The sequence below is a fragment of the Scyliorhinus canicula genome, chromosome 17 (assembly GCF_902713615.1).
Source record: "Scyliorhinus canicula chromosome 17, sScyCan1.1, whole genome shotgun sequence".
In the NCBI taxonomy this organism is placed as follows: Eukaryota; Metazoa; Chordata; class Chondrichthyes; order Carcharhiniformes; family Scyliorhinidae; genus Scyliorhinus; species Scyliorhinus canicula.
The window spans coordinates 130,365,607-130,393,103 of record NC_052162.1 but is presented as its reverse complement, the minus strand read 5'-3'; the positions used below and the strand labels follow the sequence as shown (position 1 = coordinate 130,393,103).

The following is a 27,497-nucleotide window of genomic DNA, read 5'->3' as shown; positions in this document are numbered from 1 at the left end:
TCTCGTCGAGGCTACACTTAGGCGGGCATCCTGCACTGGCGAGCTGAACTCGCCAGCAGGACCGACTCCTTGAAGATCGGGGCACCATTTTGGAAGGCTGCCCCATGATCTCTAGACCACCCCCCCAACCCACTTTTGCCACCCCCACCCCCCCCAGCCCCGGCTTTCAGGACCACCCCCTTTACCCCCCAATTGTCTTGAGGCCCTTGGAAACCTCCCCTTCACCCCCTTCTAATGGGCAAGGTCAACCCTGGCCCGACCCTTGGCACCTGGACACTGACAGTGCTCCTGGCAATGCCACCCAAGCTGGCACAGCCAGGGTGCTTGGTTGGTGCGCAAGGTTGCTTGCGTCAAGGAGCCACCTGGGGTTCTCTAATGGCCTGCAAGTCCCCCCCCCCCCCCCCCCCCCCCCCCCAGGTGCCGTCACGTCTGGTCTACGTTTGTAGAAACCAGTGCTAAATGGCCCCTTGGCAAGATCTCACCAGCACGGCCTTTGACTCCTGGGCGCTGGGGGAATTCTGGGTCTTGCCCAGCAAGGGAGTGATCCAGATCGCGTGGGGTGACTCGCAATCGGTCTGGCGCCAGGCACGGAGCCTGATTTGGGGCTCTCGCGGAACTCACCCGTCGCACCTGGAAGGTGCCCGGATCAGCGCTGGCCGCAAGGCAGTCGCTAAATCATGCCCTGTATGTCTTTTCTGCTTATTTAGCCTATGTATCGTATCAAAACTGTTCCTTCGGTCACCAATATCTTCAACCCCTTTTGGGTAATATGTGACTGCCAGACTGAAACTTTACACTTGTCTATAAGAATAGCAGAAGGTGTGAGAACTGAAATAATCCAGAGCAATGATGAGGTGTTAGTTGTGGCTCAGTGGTTACATTCGTATCTCTGAGTCAGGAGGTTGTGGGTTCAAATCCACCTCCAGGAACATGAGCATTAAATCCAGGTTGATATTCTGATGCAGTCCTGAGGGAGCACTGCACTGTCACAGGTCCCGTCTTCCAGATCAGATCTTCAACTCTTGGCCCCATCTGCCCTCAGTTGGGTGTAAAAGTTCCCATGATGTTATTCCAAAGAGCAGGGGAGTTCTCCCTGGTTTACTGCTTAATACAGTATTCATCCCTCAACAAACATCACTGAACAGATTCTGTGGTCACAGTCACATTTGTTTGCGGGATCTTGCTGTGTACATTTGGTGACTGCATCTCCTACATTACAACAGTGACTACACTTCAAAAGAACCGCATTGGCTGTAAAGCACTTTGGGACATCCTGAAGTTGTGAGAGGCGCTACATAAATACAAGTCTTGCATTAACAAAGGAGAAAAGAACCAACAATGGAACAGTCAGTAACAGGACATCAATCAGTCTCCTCTTATCTTAGAGAAATCAAGGACTCCAACACTGTGTGTCTGACACAAAGATGATTTAATTCATCTATTTCCAGAACATTAAACTCCAGTTACAGGGATTAATAACATCAACTGAAACTAACTAACTGTCAGAATGAACGTGGTTCAGTCCTGGATGTGATTCACAGCAGCAAGAACAGCAGAATCCAACTCCTGTTACTTGTGAACTCGCTGGTGTGTCAGCAGGGTGGATGAATGAGAGAATCCCTTCCCACAAATGGAGCAGATGAATAATGTCTCCCTGGTGTGAATGCGCTGGTGTTTCATCCGGAGACACTGCTGAGTGAATCCCTTCCCACACACGGAGCAGGTGAACGGCCTCTCTCCAGTGTGACTGCGCTGGTGAATCAGCAGATCCATTTTGCCTTTGAAGCTTTTCTCGCAGTCGGAACATGTAAAAGGTCTCGTGTCAGAGTGAACACGTTGGTGTGAAGCGAGGTGGGCAGACTGAGTGAATCCCTTCCCACACTCAAGGCAGGTGAATGGTTTCACCCCAGTGTGAATGCGCTTGTGTCTCAGCAGGGTGGATGACTGAGCGAATCCCTTCCCACACACAGAGCAGGTGAATGGCCTCTCCCCAGTGTGAACCCGCTGGTGATCCAAAAGGTTGCATAACTGAATGAATGCCATCCCACACTCAGGGCAGGTGAATGGTTTCTCCCCGGTGTGAACTCGCTGGTGGGTCAGCAGGCTGGATAACTGAGTGAATCTCTTCCCACACTGAGAGCAGGTGAACGGCCTCTCCCCAGTGTGAACTCGCTGGTGTGTCAATAGATTTTTCTTGCTTTTAAAGCTCTTTTCACAGTCGGAACATTTAAAAGGTCTCATGTCTGAGTGAACAAGTTGGTGTGCAGTGAGGTGCGTTAGTTGAGTGAACCCATTCCCACATTCTGAACAGGTGAAGAGTCTCACCCCAGTGTGAGTTGTCTGGTGTTTACGTAAGCTAGATGATTGTGTGAATCCCTTCCCACACTGAGAGCAGGCGAACGGCCTCTCCCCGGTGTGACTGCGTCGATGCGTTTCCAGCACAGACGGTGTTCTGAATCCCTTCCCACAGTCCCCACATTTCCACGGCTTCTCCATGGTGCTGGGGTCTTCGTGTCTCTCCAGGTTGGATAATCAGTGAAGCCTCGTCCACACACAGAACATGTGCACTCTCTCTCCTTGCTGTGAATGATCTGATGTTTTTTCAGGCTATGTAATTAGTTTAAGCTTTTTTCACAGTCAGTTCACTGGAACTCTCTCACTCGGGTGTGTGTTGTGTGGGTCTCGGTGCTTTTCCAGTCACACTGATGTTTGAAATCTTTTCCCACAAACAGAACAGACAAACATTTCTCCTTCCACTTTTAAAGGCCGATGATATTCAGGTCCTGATGACTCGGACAGATCTGTAGAAAGTTTGGCAAATCCTAATCTAATACCTGTAAAAGGAGTTGACAGCGTCAGTATCACATTTTCAATCCAGGATAGAAATTCAGAACAGGCGATTCTAGTTTCTATGGGATATCATGCCTTCTCTTGTTTCCCCCAACATGTGATTCAAACAAATTACTTTTAACAACAAGCTCCCTAAAAGAGTTAAGAGAACCTTTCCAACTCTATGACCCTATACCAAGTGGTGGTAAAAGGGATAAGTATTGATTGGTATTTGATTGTCAGCATAGACATGGTGGGCCACGGTGGACTGATGTGATCTCTTCACATATATTCTCTACTGAGTAGTACTACGCTCCTGTATGCTTCACCTGATGCCTATGTATTTACATTCGGTATTTTATGTTTTCACTATATATTTTCTTTTCATGTACAGAATGATCTGTCTGAGTTATACGCAGAACAACACTTTTCAATGTACCTCGGTACATGTAACAATAAGCCAATCCAAATGGCCTCTTTTTGGGCTGAATGACCAAATGGCTCTAAAGCAGAATGTTATTCCCAGCGTCAATGAAATAGCCTGTACTCAGAGGTTCCCAATGGTTGTGGAAGGTATTGAGTACACCGGCAGACACGGATGCTGCTCTCCAGGGCCACTGAGGCGAGGGCAAGACCACAGAAGAGAGGCCGCCAGCCAGAGCGGCCCACAGCCCTCACTCATCATGGAGGTACAAATTGCTGTTTTGACCAAGTGCAGGTTCAGGGGAAGATCGTCTCTGACTTCCCCAGCCTCCTCACACTGGGCAGCCAAAGATCAGCAGCTGAAGTGTAACCAAACATTGAGAAGCAGCTCCTTCAGAAAAGTGTACAGGAGCTACATCCTATCACACTGAATATACACACATAGCCCATATACTCATTGAGGCCGAAAACATCAGCAGAAGTCTTAAGGTATAGCCGGTCACTAGGACCCGGTTGGAAGCAGAGACCCCACCCCCCCGAGGCTCCGCCGATTAGGCAACGTCATCAGACCGCTAGCGCATGCGCACCGCTACCCTCTGAACAAAGATGGCGGCTATTAGTCCGCGTCTGTCTCCGCAAAAAACACCCGGAGCTGCAAACGATAGACCCTCAGGTTCGTATTGGGGGGTTAAAGCCTTCACCGGCTGTTTAGAAAGCCTCCCCGACCAACCGCCAGCTCCATCGATCCTTCCGCGTTACCTCATCCTCACCTGTTTGGAGATCCGACAGACAAGAGGCTCGCCATCGCTATCAGAGCGCATGCTCAAATACTGGGCGGTACTGCGCCTGCGCGGTGATCTCCTGTGGTGTGAATGGAGGACATTCACCACCGCGCAGGATGACGGGTAACATGCCCGCCATGGCAAGTCCAAATCATGGAAATAGCCTTTTGTTTGCTGTGGTCTGAAATTTGGGATGCGGTGCGGTGGAAATCAATAAAATTACAAACGAAATGATTCAGAACTGCAAGTAAAACTCCCATTTCACCTTTTGTGCACAAACTGGCAGATGGGCAGCACGGTAGCATGGTGGTTAGCATAAATGCTTCACAGCTCCAGGGTCCCAGGTTCGATTCCCGGCTGGGTCACTGTCTGTGCGGAGTCTGCACATCCTCCCCGTGTGTGCGTGGGTTTCCTCCGGGTGCTCCGGTTTCCTCCCACAGTCCAAAGATGTGCGGGTTAGGTGGATTGGCCAGGCTAAATTGCCCTTAGTGTCCTAAAAAATAAGGTTAATGGGGGTTGTTGGGTTACTGGGATAGGTATACGTGGGCTTGAGTAGGGTGATCATTGCTCGGCACAACATCGAGGGCCGAAGGGCCTGTTCTGTGCTGTACTGTTCTAATTCTAATTCTAATTTTTCACAGGTCAATGTGCCCCGTCTCAACCAAAAGGCCAGTAATGTGCACTGGGAAGGCATTTGCTGGACACGGGCCTCAATGTGTGAGGCCGTGTCCAGCCGGTAAAATTTTACTCAAAGTGCTTGCAGCACAAGACCATAAGATATAGGAGCAGCATTTGGCCCATCAAGTTTGCCCAGCCGTTTGATCATGGCTGATGTGTTCCTCATCCCCATTTGCCTGCCCCACCCCCACCCCCCCATAAGGCCTGATATCCATATTAATTAAGAAATCCCCTTATTAATCAAGAACACCAGATTTGTGCTTGAGGTGCTGTTACCTACAAGGCTACAGACAAAGTTGTAATGTGAAATCAGACAGAATAGTTATTTCTTCGAACATCAGAGCCAGGATCAGGGAATTTAGTCTCTTGAACCTGCTCCACCGTTCAGTACGATCATGGCTGATCTCATTATGGTCTCAACTCCACTATGAGGTCATCATTAATCCCTCCTCATTAAACAATATTAAATCCAGAGTAGCCTGCTCCCTGGTTGGTTCCACAACATATTTTCTTTCTTTTTATATCATATATTTTCTCTAAATCATTTCCTTTTATCATTTTATATCATATATCTTTACATTGTAATCCCATAATCCATCTATTCCATCACATTGGGGACACTCCTTAAATTGACCCTGTACTTAATAACGTCACTGGGGTATGTGAAATATGTAGAATTATTGGATCAAACTCTACCAGATACTCTGTGTGTTTAACTAACCAGTGAACACCTATCTGTTTTAGCACACAGGTAGATTAACAGGAATGAATGTGTGTGAGAATTATTCATCCTGGCATTCTCAGTGTGTACAGGGCGGGATGTGTTTGGAGACAGGATGTCCCAGTTCTCCACCCTGGGATTCTCAGTGTGAACAGGATGGGATGTGTTTGGAGACAGGATGTCCCAGTTCTCCACCCTGGGATTCTCAGTGTGAACAGGGTGGGATGTGTTTGGAGAAAGGGGGCTGGATTCTCCCAGCCTCCATGCCAAAATTGCGTTCGGCGCGGGGGCGGAGAATGGCTGTTCACCCGGAAATCGTGACCAGCACCGCTGAAACGATTCTCCGCGCAGAACTGGCCGAATTCCCGACTGCGTGGTTCTAACCACCTATCGGCTGTCGGGAACGGCCGGTAGCGGCTGCAGTCTCAGTCCGCGGCCGCCCTGATTGGGGGGGGGTGGAGGGGATCGATCACCGGGGAGGCTCATGGATGGCCAGGGGAGCGATTAGGCGGCACGGACCTGCGTGCTCGCGCAATCTTGGGGCGGCCTACGCTGGTGTGCGGTGCGAGTCCAACATGTCGCACGGCGTGGCCGCCACAGGCTGCCGCCATGCACATGCGCAGACTCCCGACGAAGTGTGGGGCCCCGTATCCGCAGCCAGCGCTCCGTGGGCCCTGCCAGCCCCCTGCAGGTAGAAGAATTGCTCAAGACTTTCTTAAGGAAAGTTCAGAGTGAAACACCAGCGTAAAGGGACATAGCCCCATTTTTGGAGAATCCAGTCCAGGATGTCCCAGTTCCCCACACTGGGACTCTCTGTGTGAACATGGATGTTTGGAGACAGGATGTCCCAATTCCCCATCCTGGGATTCTCTGTACGAACAGGATGGGAAGTGTTTGGAGACAGGAGGCGGAATGCCCGGGGTCGGAGAAACACCGGGGGGGTGGGGGGGAGGGGGGGGGGGCGCGATTCACGTGACGCTGCCCCAATGCTGGTCCGCCGATTCTCTGTTGACCGGAAAATCGGCGCCATTGGCGTGGTCTGCCCACTCCGGCGATTCTCCGCGCGCGATTTCCCGAGTGCCCACTGACTTAGGCCGAGTCCCGCCGGCACCGTTCACGTGTCCTACCCGACGGGACCTCGGCGTTCATGTTGTGGGGGGCGGCCTGGTGGGGTGGAGGGGCGATCCGACCCCGGGGGAGGGGGGCTGCACCGTGGCCCTGCCCGCAGTCCGGGGCTTACCGATCGGCGGTCGGGCTTCTCCTGGTGGGGGCCTATGTTCCTCCACGCCGGGCCCCTGTAGCTCTCCGCCATGTTGCGTCGGGGCCGGAGAAGGCAACTCGCGCACATGCGGGAGTTCGCGCCGGCCGTAGCGCGCATGCACGAACTCGCGCCGGCAGTTCTGACGGCGGTATCGGCAGCTGGAGCTGCGTGAAGTGCTCCAGTGCCATGCTGGCCCCCTGTGCAGCACAGGACCACTACTCTGAGGGGCCTGTTGACGTCGTCGTAAAACGCGACGGCGTCAACACTTAGCCTCAGGATCAGAGAATCCCGCCCAGGATTTCACAGTTCCCCACCCTGGGATTCTCAGATGGAACAGGTTGGGATGTGTTTGGTGATGCGATGTCCCAACTATTCACCTTTACAAAGGTAAGGAGAGAACCAGCTGGATTGAATGACACTGGAATGTGTTAAGCTGATTGGTTGGTGAGTAACTGATATTAGGGACCGTCTTTAAAATTCTGAAACCTAACTAACTTTAATAAGATAACTGTTAGGGAACAAAGTGAGGAGAATAAAGGGGGAAAGAAAAAATGATTCTAAGAGCAGAACCAGATGGTTAAAAGACTAAGGAACAGTGGAGTGCAAGTTTACATCTCCCAAGGAAAGCTGAACAGCTGTTTGGGTGAGTTCAGTTGGGGAGGTATTTACGACTGCTTTTGGTTATAATTGTTAAGACATCATTCTATGATTCATTGTTTGTAAGAAGTATATTCAATAATAATAAAGAGTGGAGACGAAGGGCCCTAGTTGGTAGAGTTTGATACTGTTACAACACCCTGGGATAGTGCGTGGTCAATTCCAGCCCCACAGACCCCAGAGTCCCAACGCAAGTGAATTAACCAATAATTCATATGAAATTTGCAAAATCCTTCGCCCCTTGACTGCTAAAGAAGTTATAGCCACCAGGTTTGTAAGTTGAACAACATGCATTAATTATAAAGGAATAACGGCCAGCTAATCTACTATCTCCCCCATTTCTACCACCCCACCCTCTACCCAAACACACACAAGGCAGACACACACAGAGTGACGGGTAAAATAATAGGAATTAAAAAATGAAATGAAAGATGAGTGTCCTTGCTTCAGATGTCAAGGTATTGCAGCAGGCTGTCCTCCCAGGATGCTTCGGGGTTGAAGCCACTGGTGGGACTGCTAGACAGAATTCTTCAGTCAGTACTTCCAGGCTTTGTGATTCCCTCTGGGGAGTCACTTTAACTTTTGTTAACCTGGGCATTCACTCAAAAGATCCACCTCAGGCCTGTTATATTCTTACTTGTTTCCAATTCCACCAGTATGACCAACAGCCTCATGGAGATAAGAACAGAGTTTCCCACATGAGATTTGTAAAGGATCAAAACAAGAGTAAAAGAGTAAACACAGTCACACAGAGGAAGGAACATTCCACAGAAAACTCCACCAATCGCCATGGGCCAGTGATAAGGCCTGGCAATTCCAGACATTCCATTGGCTGACAGCCAACTCCACAATGTTTCAGCATTGATCTCCCTTGAATCTACTGATCCGAAATACAAACAGCTCTTTGCATCTGCCCCAACTGTTCCAGCAAGTACCACCCCAAGGACATCAGTCCCGGTCCTGCCCAGGTGTCATAAATCATCCCTCAGTTTACCAGCCATTCGAATTAAAGGTTGAAGTCCATATTAAATGCACAGGCACATTAATTCTCCATGTGTAAGAATTGAAATAGCAGAATAACAGAAATTGAAAGGGGCATACAGGAATTAACAGGAAGATCCTTACAATTATAAAAGGATTAATTCAACTTAAAGGGGTAATACATGGCAGGAGAGTGCCAAGCTGTGGTCTGCTCTCCTTGCTCCGCTTGGAAGACCAGGAATGTTTCTAGTTCCCACATCCAGCATGTGTGCAGGATCTGTCTCCAGCCCAATCCCCTGGAAGCCTGGGTTCTGGAGCTGGAGCAGCGTCTGGGGACACTGTGGAACATCTGGGAAGTGGAGAGTATCATGGATAGCATGTATTGAGAGGTTGTCACACCGCACTCAATCAACAGATAATTTTTCAGTCATAATAATCTTTATTATTGTCACAAGTAGGCTGACATTAACACTGCAAGGAAGTTATTGTGAAAATCGCCTTGTCGCCACATTCCGGCGCCTGTCTGGATCACAGAGGGAGAATTCAGAATGTCCAAATTACCTAACAGCACGTCTTTCGGGGCTTGTGGGAGGAAACCGGAGCACCCGGAGGAAACCCACGCAGACACGGGGAGAACGTGCAGACTCTGCACAGACAGTGACCCAAGCCAGGAATCGAACCTGGGACCCTGGCGCTGTGAAGCAACAGTGTTAACCACTGTGCTACCATGCTGCCTCAGACTCCACTGGCAGGAAGTGAATGGGTGACCACCAGGCAGAGCAAGAGAGCTAGGTAGGCAGTGTAGGAATCTCCTGTAGCCATTCTCGGAAAGACAGATGTACCATTTTGGATACTATTGAGGGTAATGACCTGTCAGGGGACAATAGCAGCAACCAAATTTGTAGCACCACGTTTGGCTCTGCTGCACAGGGGAGGAGCAAAAGGCGTAGAAATGCAATAGTCACAGGGCATTCCATTGGAAGGGGAATCGATGGACGTTTCTGTGGCCCCATGGTATGTTGCCTCCCTGGTGTTAGGGTCAAGGGTGTCTCAGAGCAGTTGCAGGACATTCTGAAAGGGGAGGGTGAACAGCTAGTTGTCAGGGTACACATTGATACAAATGGATTCGGTTAAAAGGGGTGAGGTCCTATAAGCAGAATACAGGGAGTTTGGAAACAAGTTGAAAAGTAGGACCTCAACGGTAGCGATCTCAGGATAACCACCAGTGCAACGTGCTGGTCAATGGAGAAACAGCAGGATATATCGGATGATTATGTGGCTGAAAGGATGGTGTGAGGGGGAAGATTTCAGATTCATGGGGTATTGGGACCAGTTCCGGAGGAGGTGGGCCAGTACAAACTGGGCGGGTTACACCTGGGCAGGGCCGGGACTGATGTCCTTGGGGTGGTACTTGCTGGAACAGTTGGGGAAGCTCTAAAACTAATGTGACAGAGCAGGGGGAAATCAAGAAGAGAAAAAGAAAACAAGGAGAATAAGAGAACTGAAAGGCAGAGAAATCAAGGGCCAGAATCTGATCAGGACAAAATGAGCACGATCCAACAACCACGCTGCACCTGAAAAGCAGCTCGCTTCGGCGCAGCGTGGCCGTTGAAAGCCAGGAGAGCCCGTTCTCGGGATTTACCCGGCTCGCAACGCCTCCGAGATTCCACACAGTCTCGGGAGACTTTGCGATGCAAATCCCGCCCATAATGGGCGGAATCACGCTTTGGCAAATCTGCATGTTCGAACGAGGCAGAAAGCCTCACTCTAATGTGCAGCTTCCCGAGCTCCTGAGGCTCAGATACCTCGGGCGAGCACTGTTCAGCTCTGGTTCCCATAAACAGGGACCAGACGGAATGGCACTCATGGGGGCTTGCCAGGGGACCAGAGGTCCCAAGCTGCATGCCCTTTTGGTAGGGTGGTGTATTGGCACTGCTGGTGCTACCTGGGTACCCTGGCAGTGTCACCTAGACACTCTAGAAGTGCCAGCCAGGCACCATGGCAGTGCCACCTGGGTGCAAACCTGGCACTGCCAAGGGAATTGAACTTGATCAGCCATGGTCATAATACACAGCACTATAGCACAAGCGGAAAGCACTGGGTGGCTAATGAAAGGAAAATTAAAATCACTTATTGTCACAAGAAGGCTTCAATTAAGTTACTGTAAAAAGCCCCTAGTCGCCACATTCCGGCGCCTGTCCGGGGAGGCTGGTACGGGAATCGAACCGTGCTGCTTTAAAAGCCAGCGATTTAGCCCAGCGAGCTAAACCAGCCCCTGGCCATGAGTAGGAAATGGGTAATGGAGGAAGGGTCGGCGTAGGCATGGCTAGAGGCGGCGTCATGCAAAGGCACCAGCCTAGGGGCACTAGTAACGGCACCGCTGCCGTTCTCGCCGGTACGATATACCACAAGCCCGGTGGTGACGGCGGCACTGAGGGTCTGGGGTCAGTCGAGGAGGCACAGGAAGGAGGAGGGGGCCCCAGTATGGACCCTGATACGGAACAACCATAGATTTGCTACAAGCAAGATAGACGGGGGGGGGGGGGGGGGGGGGGGGGGTTCAAGGCTGGTATAGGGCAGGCATCAGAAGGATGGGAGACCTGTTTATAGATGGGACATTCCCTAGCTTGAAGGCGCTGGAGGAGAAGTTCGGCCTGCCCCCTGGAAATGCCTTCAGATACCTCCAAGTCCGCGACTTTCTCAAAAAACAGGTGGGGACATTTCCGTTGCTACCCCCTCGAAGGATACAGGACAGGGTAGTGTCTGGCATCTGGGTAGGAGAGGGGAAGGTGTCGGACATCTACCAAGAGCTACAGGAGGTGGAGGAAGCCTCAGTGGAGGAACTGAAGGGCAAGTGGGAGGAGGAGCTGGGTGAGGAGCTGGATGAGGACCTGTGGGCTGATGCCCTGGGCAGGGTGAATTCTTCCTCATCATGTGCCAGGCTCAGCTTAATTCAGTTAAAGGTGGTACATCGGGCACACATGTCGACGGTGAGAATGAGCAAGCTCTTTTGGAGTGGAGGACAGCTGTGTGAGATGTTCAGGGAATCCAGCGAACAATGTCCATATGTTCTGGGCATGCCCAGCGCTCAAAGAATTCTTTGTGAGGGCTATGTCCAGGATTTTGGACACGCAGGTGAAGCCGAGTCCAACAATAGCGATCTTTAGGGTGTCAGAGGATCCTGGAGTGCAGGAAGCGAAAGAGGCCGAGGTTTTGGCCTTTGCATCCCTGGTAGACCGGAGACGGATCTTGTAATGTGGAGACACTCAAAACCCCCGAGTGTGGAGACCTGGGTTAGTGACATGGCTGGGTTCCTCAGCCTGGAGCAAATAAAGTTTGCCTTGAGAGGGTCCTTGATGGGGTTCTCCCGGCGGTGGCAACCCTTTCTCGACTTTCTCGGGGAGCGGTAAAATGTCAACAACAGCAGCAGCAATCGGGGGGGGGGGGGGGGGGGGGGGTCGGCGGGGGGCTCGGCTGGGGGAACTGTCTATTTAATGTATATTTTCTTTTTGTATAATGATAACAGCCACCGAGTTTTGTTGAATATTTGTTGTTTATTTTTCTGTTATTAGTTATGTAAAAATTTTGTTTGAAAAAAGCTTTAATAAAAACCATTTAAAAAAACCAAGTGATTAGCACTGTGGCTTCACAGCTCCAGGGTCCTGGGTTCGATTCCCTGCTGGGTCACTGCCTGTGCGGAGTCTGCACGTTCTCCCCGTGTCTATGTGCGTTTCCTCCGGATGCTCCGGTTTCCTCCCACAGTCCAAAGACGTGCAGGTTAGGTGGATTGGGCATGATAAATTGCCCTTATTGACCAAAAAGGTTAGGAGGGGTTATTGGGTTACGGGGATAGGGTGGAAGTGAGGGCTTAAGTGGGTCGGTGCAGACTCGATGGGCCGAATGGCCTCCTTCTGCACTGTATGTTCTTTGACTATAATGAACAGCAGAGCAGGCTCCAAGGGCCAAATGGCCTCATCCTCCTTCTATTTTCTTTGTATTATGGGATGGAGAATTTTAAGTGCGAATTAGAAGCTCAAACAGGCATTTCGCTACAGACGGGTCCACCATGGCAACACTGATGAAACATTCCATTCTACAGAATTGACTCATTGACCTTTCTCCTGATCTGATTGGAGTTTGCAGAGTTCGTCTCTTACTAACCTCTACAGAAACTGAAACTCGAGTCAGCAATAGAATAGATTAGATAGATTGTTGTCTGTGATGTTTATGTGTATAATTGTGAAACTGTGAAATAGCAGAATTAACAGTCGGCATAGAAAACTGAAGAAAGGTAACTGCTGAGGACCAAGGAATGTGTCCTTGTAAATCACAAATTGGGAAAATTCCAGCTCTCTATTCTGCACCCCCTTCAAAAAGCCCGGCAGAGAAGACAAAGAGTCAGGGGGGTCTGATTCAGATTCAGCTTCAGACAGTCACCAGGGAGAGGGGACGGAGTCGGTGCCTCGGGAGTGGAGCTTGTAGAGGGAACTGAAGACGAGGATTTCAGCCTTTCCAACATTTAAATGCAGGAGATTTATGCGCAGCCATTACTGGGTGTCAGACAAGTCAGATCCTTTGACAAAGCTGTTCATCTGGACTCGAAACGTTAGCTCTTTTCTCTCCCTGCAGATGCTGCCAGACCTGCTGAGATTTTCCAGCATTTTTCTCTTCTGATCTCAAATTCCAGCATCTGCGGTCATTTGCCTTTATTAAGTCAGGCCGCTGTGTGAGTTGGAGGGAACTTGGGAGAGGAAGGAGTCTCACACACTGCCCTAGATCTTCCAGGTGGCAGAGGTTGAGAGTTGAAGAGTTTCTGTCAAATTTGAGTTGTAGACATATATAAAAGCCCTCACCTTCACATCCTGCCTCTCACAATCATCCCCTCTTCTCTCTCTCTCCTCTCATAGACACCAGTGTCTTGTGTAGGCCCAGTCCGGGAGACAGGTTCCCTTCCCTGAAGGACATTGGTGAACAAGTTGGGTTTTTATGGCAATCCAGCAGTTTTAATGGTCACCTTTTTCCACGTTCCGGTCCCACAAATGGCCAGAATCATTCAGCTCAATTTCACAACCTGCCTTTGTGTTTTTGATGTTATTCCTTTTTTTTCTGTTTTAAATAAATTTCACAGGCTATTAGCAGGGAAGGATTTGCAATCGTGAAATTGAAACCAAAGGTGGCATCAGGATTTGATGGAGGCGCTCAATTTATCGTAATCGTAATTTATCGACAATTTATCGTCGGATTGTGAAGATGGAGGGAAAAGATTCCGCTCACAGTGGAAAGAAACCATACACGTGTTCTGAGTGCGGGCGAGGTTTCAGCCGTTCAAATGGCCTGTCGAGACACGCGAGCACTCACAGCAGGGAGAAGCCGTGGAAATGTGAGGACTGCGGGAAGATATTCATTTCCCCGTCGAAGCTGGAAACGCATCATCGCAGACACACTGGGGAGAGGCCTTTCGCCTGCTCGACCTGTGGGGAAGGATTCACGCAGTCATCCCACCTTCTGAGACACCAGCGCGTTCACACCGACGAGAGACCGTTCAGGTGCTCCCACTGCGGGACTGGGTTCAGGCAATCATCTCAACTCACTGTCCACCAGCGAGTTCACACCGGGGGGAGGCCGTTCACCTGCTCCGAGTGTGGGAAGGGATTCACTACCTCATCCCACCTACTGAGACACCAGCGGGTTCACACTGGGGAGAAGCCGTTCACCTGCGCAGAGTGTGGGAAGGGATTCACTCAGTCATCTAACCTGCTGACACACCAGCGGGTTCACAATGGGGAGAGGCCGTTCACCTGCGCAGAGTGTGGGAAGGGATTCACTCAGTTTTCCAACCTGTTGGCACACCAACGGGTTCACACTGGGAGCGGGCATTCACCTGCTCTGGGTGTTGGAAAGGATTAGTTGCTTTATCACACTGCTGCCACATCAGGAGGTTCATACTCGGAGAGCTTTTGAATGCCAGGCTTTGGGAAGTGCTGTAATAGGGCCTGAGAACCTTTGCTCATGTTCACACTGATAAGAGATCATTCACGTGCTTTCACTGAGGGACTCAGTTCAGGAAATTATCTCAATTCACTGTACACCAGCCAGTTCATTGTGGGGCGACGCCATTCACCTGCGCTGAATGTGGGAAAGTATTTGCCGAGACACAGCGCATTCACAAGTAACTGCAGTGATGGGATTTTGGTGCTGGTTTAGCACAGGGCTGGCTTTGAAAGCAGACCAGGGCAGGCCAGCAGCACAGTTCAATTCCCGTACCAGCCTCCCTGAACAGGCGCCGGAATGTGGCGACTAGGGGCTTTTCACAGTAACTTCATTTGAAGTCGACTTGTGACAATAAGCGATTTTCATTTCATTTCATTTTCATTAACCACATCAAGGTCTCATTGGGGTCGGTTTCTGCTGATGTTAATAAACTCGAGCCCAGTTTTAGGAATTAATATTGTGATCAAACATCTAATAAATCAGCTTTATTTTAAATACAGTGCGTTGATCCTTTTTAATAGCTCCATTTGAAGGGCTCTCCCACTCCCCGTCTCCTCCATCCTCACCTCCAACACATGTGAGAAGCTCAAGGAGTTATTTTGTTACTACGATCCGATCGATATCCTCTGCTGCTTCTCTCCCTTCTGCTAGCTCACCGGGCCAAACTGTCTCCAAAGTTTCTTTAGTTTTTCTCCTGCCTCATCTCTTTCCCTCTCAGGGCTGATGTTGTCCATGAGAATCACCTTCTGCTCCATCGAACCTCTCCCCATTAAACTGCTACTCACCATTGTTCACGGTTCTCTCTTGTCAGGTCCTATCCCTCGGTCTTTCAAATCCGTAATCCACTGTCCTAACAAACCATTGCCCCATCTCTAGCCACCCTTCCCTCTCAAAAAAGATTCTCCAAAGTCCCTATCGACTCCCAAATCCATGGCCATCTTTCGCAGAACACAGGATGCCCAGGACCGGGAACTGCATATTCAGGGTTATTCTTCATTTAGCAAGGCTGGGCAGAGGGGGGAAGGAGGTGGGGTTGCTCTGTCAAGAAAAGTGAAAAAAAATAAAAGCAAAATACCACAGATGCTGAAACTCTGAAATAAAAACAGAACATACTGGAAAAAACACAGCAGGTCTGGCAGCATCTGTGGAAAAACAGTCCATGTCGGACTGCAAATGTTCTCTCTCCGCAGATGCTGCTAGACATGCTGATTTTTTTCCAGCATTTTCTGTTTTTATTGGTCAATTTTTTTAAATTAAGGGTCAATTTAGCGTGGCCAATCCACCTAGCCTGCACATCTTTTGGGTTGTGGGGGCGAAACCCACGCAGACACGGGGAGAATGTGCAAACTCCACACAGACAGTGACCCGGGATCGAACCCGGGCCCTCGGCGCCGTGAGGCAGCAGTGGCCACCCCTATTTTTATTTGTTAATAAGAGACGAGCTTAGTACATTAGAGAGAGGGGAAATGGCTGTGCATCCGTGGTTCGAATTTTTTTACATAGGTCAGGCCCTGGCGCCTCCATTTCTTAATATGGGATGATTCTTGCTGTGCTAACTTGCATACCTGTCAGATATATTGAGCGATCTGAATGTTAAAATGCAGGGGGGGGGGGGGGGGGGGGGAACGAGAACATTCTGTCTGTGCCACAGGTAAACTTCAAGATTTCAGATCAAAACTGGCCTTTTGACTGGGAAAAGTGGCAAATGAGTCAATTGAGATGTTCAAGCTGGCTTCAGCGAATCCTGCTGGCAAAACTATACTCGGTCAAATCTCCACACATTTTCAGAGAATTCCTACAGTGCAGAAGGAGGACCTTTGACCCATCAAGTCCCCACCGACCCTCTGAAAGAGCACCCCATCTATCCTACACACTTTTGGACACTAAACGGCAGATTAGCATGGCTAATCCACCTAAACGGCACATCTTTGGACTGTGGGAGGAAACTGCAGGCAACTCACACAGACACAGGGAGAATGTGCCAATGCCACACAATCACCCAAGGCTGGAATTGAACCAGGGTCCCTGGTGCAGTGAGGTAGTAGTGCTAACCACTTTGCAACCGTGCTGCCCACACATCCTAGAACACTATATTCTACTTCCCCTCAATAAGTGTGGAAGACTTTGACCGGGTAAATAATAATAATAGCTTATTGTCACGAGTAGGCTTCAATGAAGTTACTGTGAAAAGCCCCGAGTCGCCACATTCCGGCGCCTGTTCGATGAGGCTGCTGGCCTTGTTCTGCATTACAAGCCAGCTGTTTAGCCTACTGTGCTAAACCAGCCCCTAAACGATACGTTTAACTCCCTTTTTTTAAATCATCAAAAACGTTGTCATTAAAAGAACAAGAGGAATTTGCAGAGCTTAGGATGGATCATTCGCTGAAACGAAAGTTTGGACACATTTTGATTTCTTGCAGGACAAGAAGTTTCATCTCTTTCAGATTGTGCTACAGCAGCATTCTTACCATTGGCCACAACCTACCTGTGCGAGTTGATGTTCTCAACACTGGCTTATGTAGAAAAAAACAAAAGGAGGGAGCGCCTGTCGGTGGAGTAAGACCTGTGAGTTGCCCTGTCATCAGCTTATCCCCAGATCAAGAGTCTCTGATCTCAGAGACAGACCCCAATGTCACATTAATGTTGTCGGGAAGAGGCTACTCACAGTATTTCCTTCATTTACGAACTTTCGCACTGAGAAATGTAAACTTTTGAAAAATTTAAAACATTTCATATCTTTAATGGGAAACACTCTTAAAATGTGCACATTTTCAATAAAAATATTGGATTTGACATGCGACTGGTGAGAAGGCTTTTATTGTAAACTTCTTAAGCGAATAAAAATTGCATTAGATGGTAACTTCACATGGTTTTAGGAGGTTTTAGGAATAAAATACCTTTTCTCAAGGATAGTTCAGTTGGGGAATGTTACAGATATGCCTCAGTTTTCTATCATGTACAAAGGTGGGCCGGTTTAGCACTGCTTTAGTTTGTGATGAAGTGCGAGATCAGCGGCGCGGGTTCGATTCCCGTATCGGCTGATATTATTCATGAAGGCCCTGCCTTCTCAACCTTGCCCCTCACCTGAGGGGTGGTGATGCTCAGGTTAAATAATCACCAGTCAGCTCTCCCCCTCAAAGGGGAAAGCAGCCTATCGTCATCTGGGACTATGGCAACTATGGCAAGGGGCTGGTTTAGCTCACTGAGCTAAATCGCTGGCTTTTAAAGCAGACCAAGTAGGCCAGCAGCACGGTTTGATTCCCGTACCAGCCTCCCCGGACAGGCGCTGGAATGTGGCGACTAGGGGCTTTTCACAGTAACTTCATTGAAGCCTACTCGTGACAATAAGCGATTTTCATTTTTCACTTTATTTTGCTTACAAAGGTGTACTGTGACATATGAAAGGCACCGTATAAAGGATCAATATTTACCGTGAAAGTTTCAGAGGAGCCGCATTGATTAAGTTGGTGGGTCTCGGAAATTAAAAGCTTGTGCTACTATTTGCCCTCACTTTTCACTTCATGTTCAAGTCAAACACACTGGACGCCGTTATCGTCTGAACAAGCCATCTCTGTTTTAACTAAACATGCTGTTCTTCACACTCCCTCTCCTGCCCACCCGGGTTTCACCCTCATCAGGGAATCTTTTGTCTTCCGGTTGCTGTGTGGACCGTCACAATGAACTGATCCTGGAGTCTTTTTTCCCATGGGATCAGCAAAATCCAACACTTCTCACTCTCACTGTGGGAATTAGCTAAGAGTTAACCAGTTGTTTTTGCTGCACATTTCAGTACAGTTCTTGGTATACATAAACAGTAATTGTGTTTACATTTACAAACCTGGTGACTATAATGATTGGGTAACCAAGGGCCAAACACTTTGGATATTTTTCTAAATATTATTGGCTAATTCACTTGAAATGTGACTCCAGGTTAAGTGGGGCTGGAATTGACTAGCCCAGGGTATTGTAACAATACATAAATTAGGCTCTCACAGACATTGAGACTGAGGGGGGTTCCAGACGGCTATTATATTAAGGACAGAGTTCTGATGAGGACGTGGAGACATCCACATCGCCTTGCAGATGAGGAATGGATGTTTGTTCATCAGATAGTGGTAGCGCCCAAATATTATAGGGAAGTACTGCGGATAGCAGATGAGATACCAATGGCAGGATATGTGGGAATTTGGAAAACTCAGGCATCGGGCATTGTTTCTGGCCAGGACTCCATAATGATGTAGTGCAATTCTGGAGATCCTGTCATACCTGCCAGGTAATAGGTAAACCACACCAAGTGATTAAACCGCACCTTTAATACCCATACCAGTGTTTGAAGAACCATTTAGTTGGATATTAATAGATTGTGTAAGACCATTGCCTAAAACAAAGGCAGGGCAATCAGTACATGCTTACTGTTATGGATATAACTACCCAATTTCTGGAAGCTTTATCTTTGAGAGCAATTACAGCTAAGGTAGTCATGGAAAAGTTGATGCAGATTTTCACACGCTATGGTCTACCCTTAGAAGTACAACCTAACCAGGGTTCAACGTCATGTCTAAACTTTTCCAGGACATAATTTGTAGTCTGGCTATTAAACAGTTAAAATTAGCTGCTTATCATCCACAAATTCAGGGAGCTTTGGAGAAATATCATCAGACTCTCAAAACCATGATTTGATCCTTTTGCCATGGGTATCCAAGAGATTGGGAGAAGAGATTGGATTTTTAAAAAATTATTTGCCACCAGAGATTCTCTGAACGAATATCCTGGGTTTAGCCCATTAGAATTTGTTTGTGGCCATGAGATAGGGGCCCATTAAAATTGATGAAAGAGAGGTTTCCAAAACCAGAGGACAAATCCTCAATGTTGGATTACGTGTCCACGTTTCTGGAAAGACTCACAGGAGCTTGTCAGGTAGCCCAAGATAATTTAAAGGTTTCTGGAGCAAGAATGAAACTGTGGGCAGACAAACATGCCAGATCCAGAACTTCCCAGACTGGAGATGAGAAATTAGTATTGTTGCCATTGCAGGGCGAACATCTGATAGCTAATTCCAGTGGTCCCCTGTAAGGTGGTTAGGAGAGTACGGTGACTTACTTAATCAATACTCCCAACCGTCGGAAGAGGGACTGGTTGTGACATATAAACATGTTGTGGAGAGGAGGATAGAAAGGGTCAAGCATATCACTGGGAGAAGACAGTGATAGGAAGCGTGAGGCAGGAGAAGAGGTCGACAACACACAGAATGACCCTCCGGTAGTTCGACTGACAAATACAGACATCTTAGGACAATTAGAGGCCCAGTTTGTCTATTTATAAGAACAGCTGAAAGATGTAATAAAGATACTGAAAAATATAGACAGATTTCATGATGTAGACATAGGAAACTCTGAATCAATAAAGCAACACCAGTATCGGCTGAATCCATGAAAACTAAAATGAAAAAATGAAATGAAAATCGCTTATTGTCACGAGTAGGCTTCAAATGAAGTTACTGTGAAAAGCCCCTAGTCGCTACATTCCGGCGTCTGTTCGGGGAGGCTGGTACGGGAATTGAACCATGCTGCTGGCCTGCCTTGCAAAGCCAGCGATTTAGCCCTGTGCTAAACCAGCCCCTCAGTTAGTGGTAGAGATCCAATATATGTTGGCAAATGACTTAATTGAGCCCAGTAGAAGTAATTGGAGTTCACCAGTAGTGTTAGTGTCGAAGCCAGATGGAACATCCCAGTTCTGCATGGATTACCGGGAAATAAATGCCAAGACCAAAACAGATTCCCATCCAATTCCAAGGTTGGAGGATTGTATTGAGAATGTGTAGTGCCTCCTTCCTGACAAAGATCGATCTGTTGGATATTGGCAGGTTCCGTTTATCCCCAGTCCTTTGCAATGCCCCGTGTGTTCCAATGCAAGGTGATGCCTTTTGCACTCAAAAATGCACGAGCAACATTCCAACAGGGCAGCGCGGTAGCATAGTGGTTAGCACAATTGCTTCTCAGCTCCAGGGTCCCAGGTCCCAGGTTCAATTCCCGGCTGGGTCACTGTCTGTACGGAGTCTGCACGTCCTCCCCGTGTGCGCGTGGGTTTCCTCCGGGAGCTCTGGTTTCCTCCCACAGTCCAAAGATGTGCGGTGAGGTGGATTGGCCATGATAAATTGCCCTTAGTGTCCAAAAAGGCTAAGTGGGGGTTGCTGGGATAGGGTGGATATGTGGGCTTGAGTGGGTTGCTCTTTGTCAGGGCCGGTGCAGACTCGATGGGCCGAATGGCCTCCTTCTGCACTGTAAATTCTATGAAACAGTTCATGTACCAAGTAGTGACTGGACTGCCTAACAGTGAGGTCTACTTCGACAATGTGGTAGTGTATAGCGACACGTGGAAAGGGCATATGGGGCAATTGGAAGAGTTCTTCAAACTGCTGGAGTTGGCCAGGTTAGTAATCAATTTGACCGGAAGCGGGTTTGCCAAGGCAAAGGTCGCCTATTCAGGCCATGTGGTGCGACAGGGGCAAGTGGTGCCCAGAACGGCCAAAGTAAGGGCACTGAAATGAAATGAAATGAAAATCACTTATTGTCACGAGTAGGCTTCAATGAAGTTACTGTGAAAAGCCCCAAGTCGCCACATTCCGCCGCCTGTCCGGGGAGGCTGGTACGGGAATTGAACCGTGCTGCTGACCTGCTTTCAAAGCCCGCGATTTAGCCCAGTGGATTGATGGACATTCCTGTTCCCAAAACCAAACGGGAAATTAAGAAGTTCCTGGGCGTGTTCGGATTCTGTCGGAAATTTGTCCCGAACTTCAGTACTATAGCAGTGCCATGAACTATTGTGCAGGGGAAGCAAATAAAAATGGTGTGGTCCGCAGACTGCCAAGCAGCGCTTGAGAAGCTGTGGGCATATTAATAAGCAGACCGGTGCTGGCTACCCTAGACTTTTTCAGACCATTCAAAATGGCCAAGGATGCCAGGGACCTGGGGGTGGGGGCAGTGCTACTACAAGACGACAATGCAGGAATAGAGAGACCAGTGGGAAACTTTTCAAAGAAACAAAGTCCGTGCCAAAGAGAGTATTCCACGATTAAAAAGGAAGCCTTAGCATTGGCACTAGCCTTTCAGCACTTTGAAGTGAGTGTCTGGCATGACAACAAATAAAGCTCAGTTTGTACAGACCATAATCCACTTCCATTTATAGGAAAGTTTAAAACCTTGAAAGCAAGATTATTCCATTGGAGTTTATCGTTACAACAATTCGATATTAAACACGAAGATAAAAGAAAATTACTGCAGATGCTGGAATCTGAAACAGAAATGGAAAATACTGGGCAATCGCAGCAGGTCTGACAGCCTCCGCGGAGAGAGAGGGCAGCTTACGTTTCGAGTCTGGGTGACTTTTTGTCAAAGCTGGGGGGGGATCATAGAATTTACAGTGCAAAGGAGGCCATTCAGCCCATCGAGTCTGCACCAGCCCTTGGAAAGAGCACTCTCCGCAAGCCCATGCCTCCACCCTGTCCTCGTAACTCAGTAACCCTATCTAACCTTTCTTTGACACTAAGGGGCAATTTAGCATGGCCAATCCACCTAACCTGCACATCTTTGGACTGTGGGAGGAAACCGGAGCACCCGGAGGAAACCCACGCGGACACGGGGAGAACGTGCAGACTCCGCACAGACAGTGACCCAAGCCGGGAATCGAACCTGGGACCCTGGAGCTGTGAGGCAATTATGCTAACCACTGCGCTACCGTGCCGCCCTTTAATGAGGGGGTCAGGAATTTGATAATAGTTAACCAGTTCTATTTACAGAATATTCAATTATAGTTATTGTCATTAATAAAATTAATTGTGTTTAAATCTACAAATCTGGTGACTAGTGATTGGGCTGCCAAAGGCCAAAGTCTTTGGGTATTTTTCAGAGAATTATTTGTTAATTTCAATTGTTTTGCTCAGGGTCAAGTGGGGCTGGAATTGACCGTGCACTAGCCCAGAGCGTCGTAACAATATTCATATCGGATCTAATTAGCAATTTTGGCAGAGCTGTTTCAATACTATGCAATGTATTTCATTGGAGCGATTCAAACATGGAGTTCCAGGGCAAATGGGCAGAAGTTTGGGAGATGACAAGGATTTTTGGAGAGGAAAGGGTGGTTAGAGATGGGCTGGGGGTTAAAAAGATGCAACACTGTGCGTTCAACACAAAGCTGATTTATTTGACCTTTAATCCATGATATTAGCACAACAGGGCTTCAGTTTATCAGCAGAAACAGTCCCCAATTAACATGGTTTATTCTTGAACGTGATTAGCGGCAAAAGTCAATCATTGTAGTTACTTGTGAACTCGCTGGTGCGTCAGCAGTACAGATAAATAAGCAAACCCCCTCCCACATTCAGAGCAGGTGAACGGCCTCTCCCCAGTGTGAACTCTCTGGTGTGTCAGCAGGTTGGATGACTGAGTAAATCCCCTCCCACATTCCGAGCAGGTGAACGGCCTCTCCCCAGTGTGAACCCGCTGGTGTCTCAGAAGGTTGGATGGGTGAGTGAATCCCTTCCCACACCCAGGACAGGTGAACGGCCTCTCTCCAGTGTGAATTTCCTGGTGTGCATCGAGTTGAGATGACTTCCTGAACCCAGTCCCGCATTGAGAGCACCCGAACGATCCCTCAGCAAGGTGAAGGCGTTGATGGAGCATCAGGTCCTGGGATCCTTTGAAGCATTTTCCACAACCTAGGCATTTAAAAGGGGTCTCATTGGTGTGAACCCGCTGGTGTGTCTGCAGATGGGATTGCTGAGTGAATCCCTTCCCACACATGGAGCAGGTGAACGGCCTCTCATCGCTGTGACCATGCTGGTGTCTCAGCAAGTGGGATGACTGAGTGAATGCCTTCCCACACTCAGAGCAAGTGTACGGCCTCTCCCCCGTGTGGCTGTGCTTGTGCGCAGTGAGTTGAGATGACCACCTGAACCCGATCCCACAGTGAGAGCACCTGAACGGTCTCTCATCGGTGTGAACACGTCGATGGCGCATCAGTTCCATGGAACCTTTATAACACTTCCCGCAGTCTGGGCATTTGAAAGGCCTCTCCTCGGTGTGAATTCGCTGGTGGGTCAGCAGGTTGGATGACTGAATGAACCTCTTCCCACACTTGGAGCAGGTGAACGGCCTCTCCCCGGTGTGAAGTCGCTGGTGTATCAGCAGGTAGGATGAACGAGTGAATCCCTTCCCACACCGGAAGCAAGTGAATGGTTTCTCCCCGGTGTGACTGCGCCGGTGCGTTTCCAGGTCAGACGGGGATTTAAATCCCTTCCCACAATCCCCGCATTTCCACGGCTTCTCCCTGCTGTGATTGCACTTATGTTTCAACAGATCAGAAGATCCGCTGAAGTCTCGTCCACACACAAAACACGTGTACGGTTTCTCCTCACTCTGAACGGAGCCTTTTTCTTCCATGTTCAAAAACCTGACGATGTTCAGATTGCGATAAATTGGCAACTCTGCCAGATCCCGATGTGATGTTTGGTTTTCAGTTCCCCCAATGGAAAATCCTCCCCTTCTAATGCCCTCTGAAATTGATTTCAAACAGAAAAAAGTGAGTGAGAGAGAACCCACAAAAACACAAAGGCAGATTGTGAAATTGAGCTGAATGAATCTGGTCAGTTGTGGAGCCGGCACTGGGAAAATGTGATCCTGAAAACTGCTGGATTGTCATAAAAACCCAACTGGTTCATTAATGTCCTTGCGAGAAGGGAATCTGCCACCCAGTCTAGACCTACATAAGACTCTATCCACAAATTTCAAAATTGTCCCCGCACACCGAAGTCTGGGTCATTTGTGTCTATTTTGAAGAGCTGGAGAGCTAACCCCAACTCCTGAGGAACTCCCAAAGATCCATTAACCAGGGAGGACTTTTACATTGAGCTAATGAATGTATGAGATATTAAGCAGTGCTTAAGATGAAGGAGATACACACATTGTCTCCACAGACACATACGCATGCAAGCACACACGCTCATAGATATCGGACAGGCACCACCAAACAATTTTACTAACACTGGGGATAAGGTATTGAAGTCTGTGGGGACCACAATATTCAGGAAATTCAAATAAACATGGCCCTACAGTTTTTAACCATCCAACTCCACTAAATCCAGAGAATAATGTCTGGGATAGCGGCAACAACAAAATTGTAACAGTAATTGGTTTCCTGCCACCTTGGGTAGGAGATAATGTAAAAGACAGAACATTCCTGGATAATCACAGCCTCTACTTTCCTTTAGGAATTATTTAAAATGCTAATTACCCTGAGATTTATGATCTGGTTGATAAAGCAAATTCTAAGGCATGTTACAGGGAGAAAGAATATAATGCTGTTCTGACTCTGTAGTCCTGTCTTTGTTCATTGCTACTCCAATACCCTTGGACGAAAACTGGTCGGCATGGTGGCACAGTGGTTAAAGCATTGCTGCCTCACAGCGCCAGGGATCTGGGTTCAATTCTTTTTTTAAATTAATTTTTTCTAATTAAGGGGCAATTTAGCGTGTTCAATCCACCTACCTTACACATCTTTATGTTGTGGGGACGAAACCCACGCAAACACGGGGAGAATGTGCAAACTGCACCCGGACAGTGACCCACAGAGCCGGGATCGTACCAGGGACATCGGCGCCATGAATTCTGACCGTTGGTGACTGTGTATGGAGTTTGCACCTTCTCTCTGCGTCTGTGTGGGTTTCCTCCGGGTGCTCCGGTTTCCTCCTACAGTCCAGACGTGCAGGATAGGTGGATTGGCAATGCTAAAATTGCCCCTTAATGTCTGGGGATGGGGTTACAGAGTTGTCGGGAAAAGGGTGGGAGCAAGGGTAGGGTGCTCTATCAGTGAGTTGGTGCAGACCGGAAGGGCCGAATGGCCTCCTTCTGCACTGCAGGGGTTCAGTGATTTCATTGATAATCCAGCTCACCAGGCTGCACCCTGGTACAGCAAAGGAAACCTTAAAAAGCCACGTGCCCTCTTCAGTGGCGGGATTTGCACCCAGCATGCCTCGCAGCGGTGAATTCAGTGCGCAGGCGCCGCTTCCGCAGCCCCGCCGACGCTGAGCGGCATGCGCAGACGCCGCAACGAGAGAGCGGGTGATGCGCAGGCGCTTTGTTCGTCTCTTCCGCGAGCCGGCGCGGTTGTGGGCTGGGATTAATGGATGCAATGGGAAGGTGGAAAGACCTCTTAAGCACCCCACCATGGAGCCCAACCCACTGAACGTCGATCCCCGCAGTTTACCCACCTGATGCGGCTCCTCCTGATTACAGACCGTACTTCACGGCCGCCATCTTGTCGGGGGGCAATGTGCAGCAAAGCGCATGCGCAACTCATCCGGGCTTCGGGGGGGGAGGGGATCAGCCCCGCCTTCCATTCAGTCGGATTGGTTGGAGGACCAGCTGCATCCTTGCTCGGTCCTCCAGCCGCCCCCTTGCTCGGTCCTCCAGCCGCCCCCTTGCTCGGTCCTCCAGCCGCCCCCTTGCTCGGTCCTCCAGCCGCCCCCTTGCTCGGTCCTCCAGCCGCCCCCTTGCTCGGTCCTCCAGCCGCCTTCCCTGTTGTTCCGGAACTGCCATCAAGGAGCCGAACATTGTGAACAGGGGATGGCCAGAGCCCAGAGTTTTCCAAACCACTTTCATCAACCGGCCAACCTCCACGACCCCCGCGGGCCAACTTTTCCGACACATGCAAAAGGGGAGCTTGCTTGGTCCGAATGATCTCACTGCAAGCTGGGGCAGAGGGCACTGAGGCACTATCATTGCAGAATTCAGCCAGTTCCTTTGTGCCGTCTTCATCGACATGAGAATGGAAAATCCACCTCGCGGATGTAGGTCGATGTGAAGGGCCACAGCAACAAAATGCTTGTTTCACTCAGCACTGGATGCTCCTGGAAGATGCTGCGTGTTTTCATTGTGCTGTTGCAAGACAGGTGAAGCAGCTCAGTCTTTTCATTTGGAGACAGTCATCAGTTGACGCTAGGGTCTCAATCTCAAACGGAATTTTTCACCCACCACTTCTCTTTCAAAATCTTAAAATTCTCCCATCATTCGCCAGCACTTTCCTGTATATAACACACCTGGGCTTTGCATCATGATTTGCATTGACACAATTAACAAAACCATACCTCAAGAATCATCTTTATCCTGCTTTTTTTCCCCGATTGAAGTTTCTTCTTTGTTGGCTGTTCACCAGAGACTCTGTCCAGAGCTAACAATAGCACTGATCTGTTCTGCCATGGATTCTGCTGAGCAGCTCTCTCCAGCGTTCATGCACAGCGCACTGACCTGCTCATTGCTGTCGCTTATGGCCAAACGACTGCACACAACCATTTTCATTTAAATGCCGGTAGCTGCCGTTGGGCGCTTCTCCCGCGATTGGGATCACTGCAGAAACACTGCGACCAATTGTTCCACCGCCTCCCCCAGACTCGCACTTGTAACCCACCCGCGGGTCATGGCCTGCACTTCGAAAAACCCTGCCATTGACCATCAAACGTAGGAGCAGAAGTAGGCCACTCGGCTCTGCCATTCAATGAGGTCACGTCTTATCTGATACAATCCTCAATTCCACTTCCCCACCATATCATAACGTCATAAGATATAGGAGCAAAATTAGGCCATTCGGCCCATCGAGTTTGCTCCAACATTCTATCATGGCTGATATGTTCCTCAACTACTGCCTACAATGTTACAGGCCAAGAGCTGGATTGTGAAATCAACCAGAGTATCTCCTCCCGAGAACACATGACCTAGGAGCAGGAGTGGGCAATTTAGCCTCTCAAGCCTAACACCCTCAATGTGATCATGGCTGTTCCCACCCTGGCCTCAATTCCACCGTCCTGCCCGTTCTCCATAACCCTTCAACCCGTTACCAATTAAAAATCTGTCAAACTCCTTAAAGTTACTCACTTCCCTGCATCCACCGCACTCTGGGGTAGCGAATTCCACAGATTCGCAACCCTTTGGGAGAAGTAGTTTCTCCTCAAATTTGTTTTAAATTTGCTACCTCTTACAGTGGGGAAGTATCCTGGCCGGTCATGCTCGATGTGAGTGGTGCCCCGCAAGCTGTAGCCTCTGGCGACAGGCCTGTAACCAGTTTGAGGAAAGATAGTTGTGAAAACGGATGTAAGCACTTGATTTGTCTCCTAGCCAAGAGATGT

General features: G+C 48.9%; 3 protein-coding genes across 4 annotated transcripts in view; 1 reads left to right on the top strand and 2 right to left on the bottom strand.

Moving 5' to 3' along the window:
* Positions 1–1,412: 1,412 nt before the first annotated feature.
* LOC119951311 (gastrula zinc finger protein XlCGF8.2DB-like) lies at positions 1,413–25,655 on the bottom strand. 2 transcript variants are annotated; one of them, XM_038774402.1, is made up of 2 exons: positions 25,587–25,655; positions 1,413–2,834 (listed from the first exon to the last, which is right to left on the bottom strand). In XM_038774402.1, the coding sequence occupies exon 2, from the start codon at positions 2,494–2,496 to the stop codon at positions 1,570–1,572; it is 927 nt and encodes a 308-aa protein (XP_038630330.1). In that variant the 5' UTR covers positions 2,497–2,834; positions 25,587–25,655; the 3' UTR covers positions 1,413–1,569. The 2 variants fall into 2 exon arrangements, with proteins under 2 accessions (XP_038630330.1, XP_038630329.1); XM_038774401.1 differs by lacking the exon at positions 25,587–25,655 and adding an exon at positions 4,023–4,071.
* On the top strand, positions 3,831–15,619 carry LOC119951325 (zinc finger protein 239-like). Its single transcript, XM_038774435.1, has 2 exons — positions 3,831–3,925; positions 13,461–15,619. The coding sequence occupies exon 2, from the start codon at positions 13,583–13,585 to the stop codon at positions 14,237–14,239; it is 657 nt and encodes a 218-aa protein (XP_038630363.1). The 5' UTR covers positions 3,831–3,925; positions 13,461–13,582; the 3' UTR covers positions 14,240–15,619.
* LOC119951630 (zinc finger protein 850-like) overlaps positions 22,498–27,497 on the bottom strand; it is an 87,156-nt gene continuing 82,156 nt past the window's right edge. The window contains exon 4 of the mRNA XM_038774810.1: positions 22,498–23,873. Within this exon, the coding sequence (XP_038630738.1) occupies positions 22,639–23,873 (1,235 nt within the window). The 3' untranslated portion in view covers positions 22,498–22,638. The remainder of the gene's footprint in view (positions 23,874–27,497) is intronic.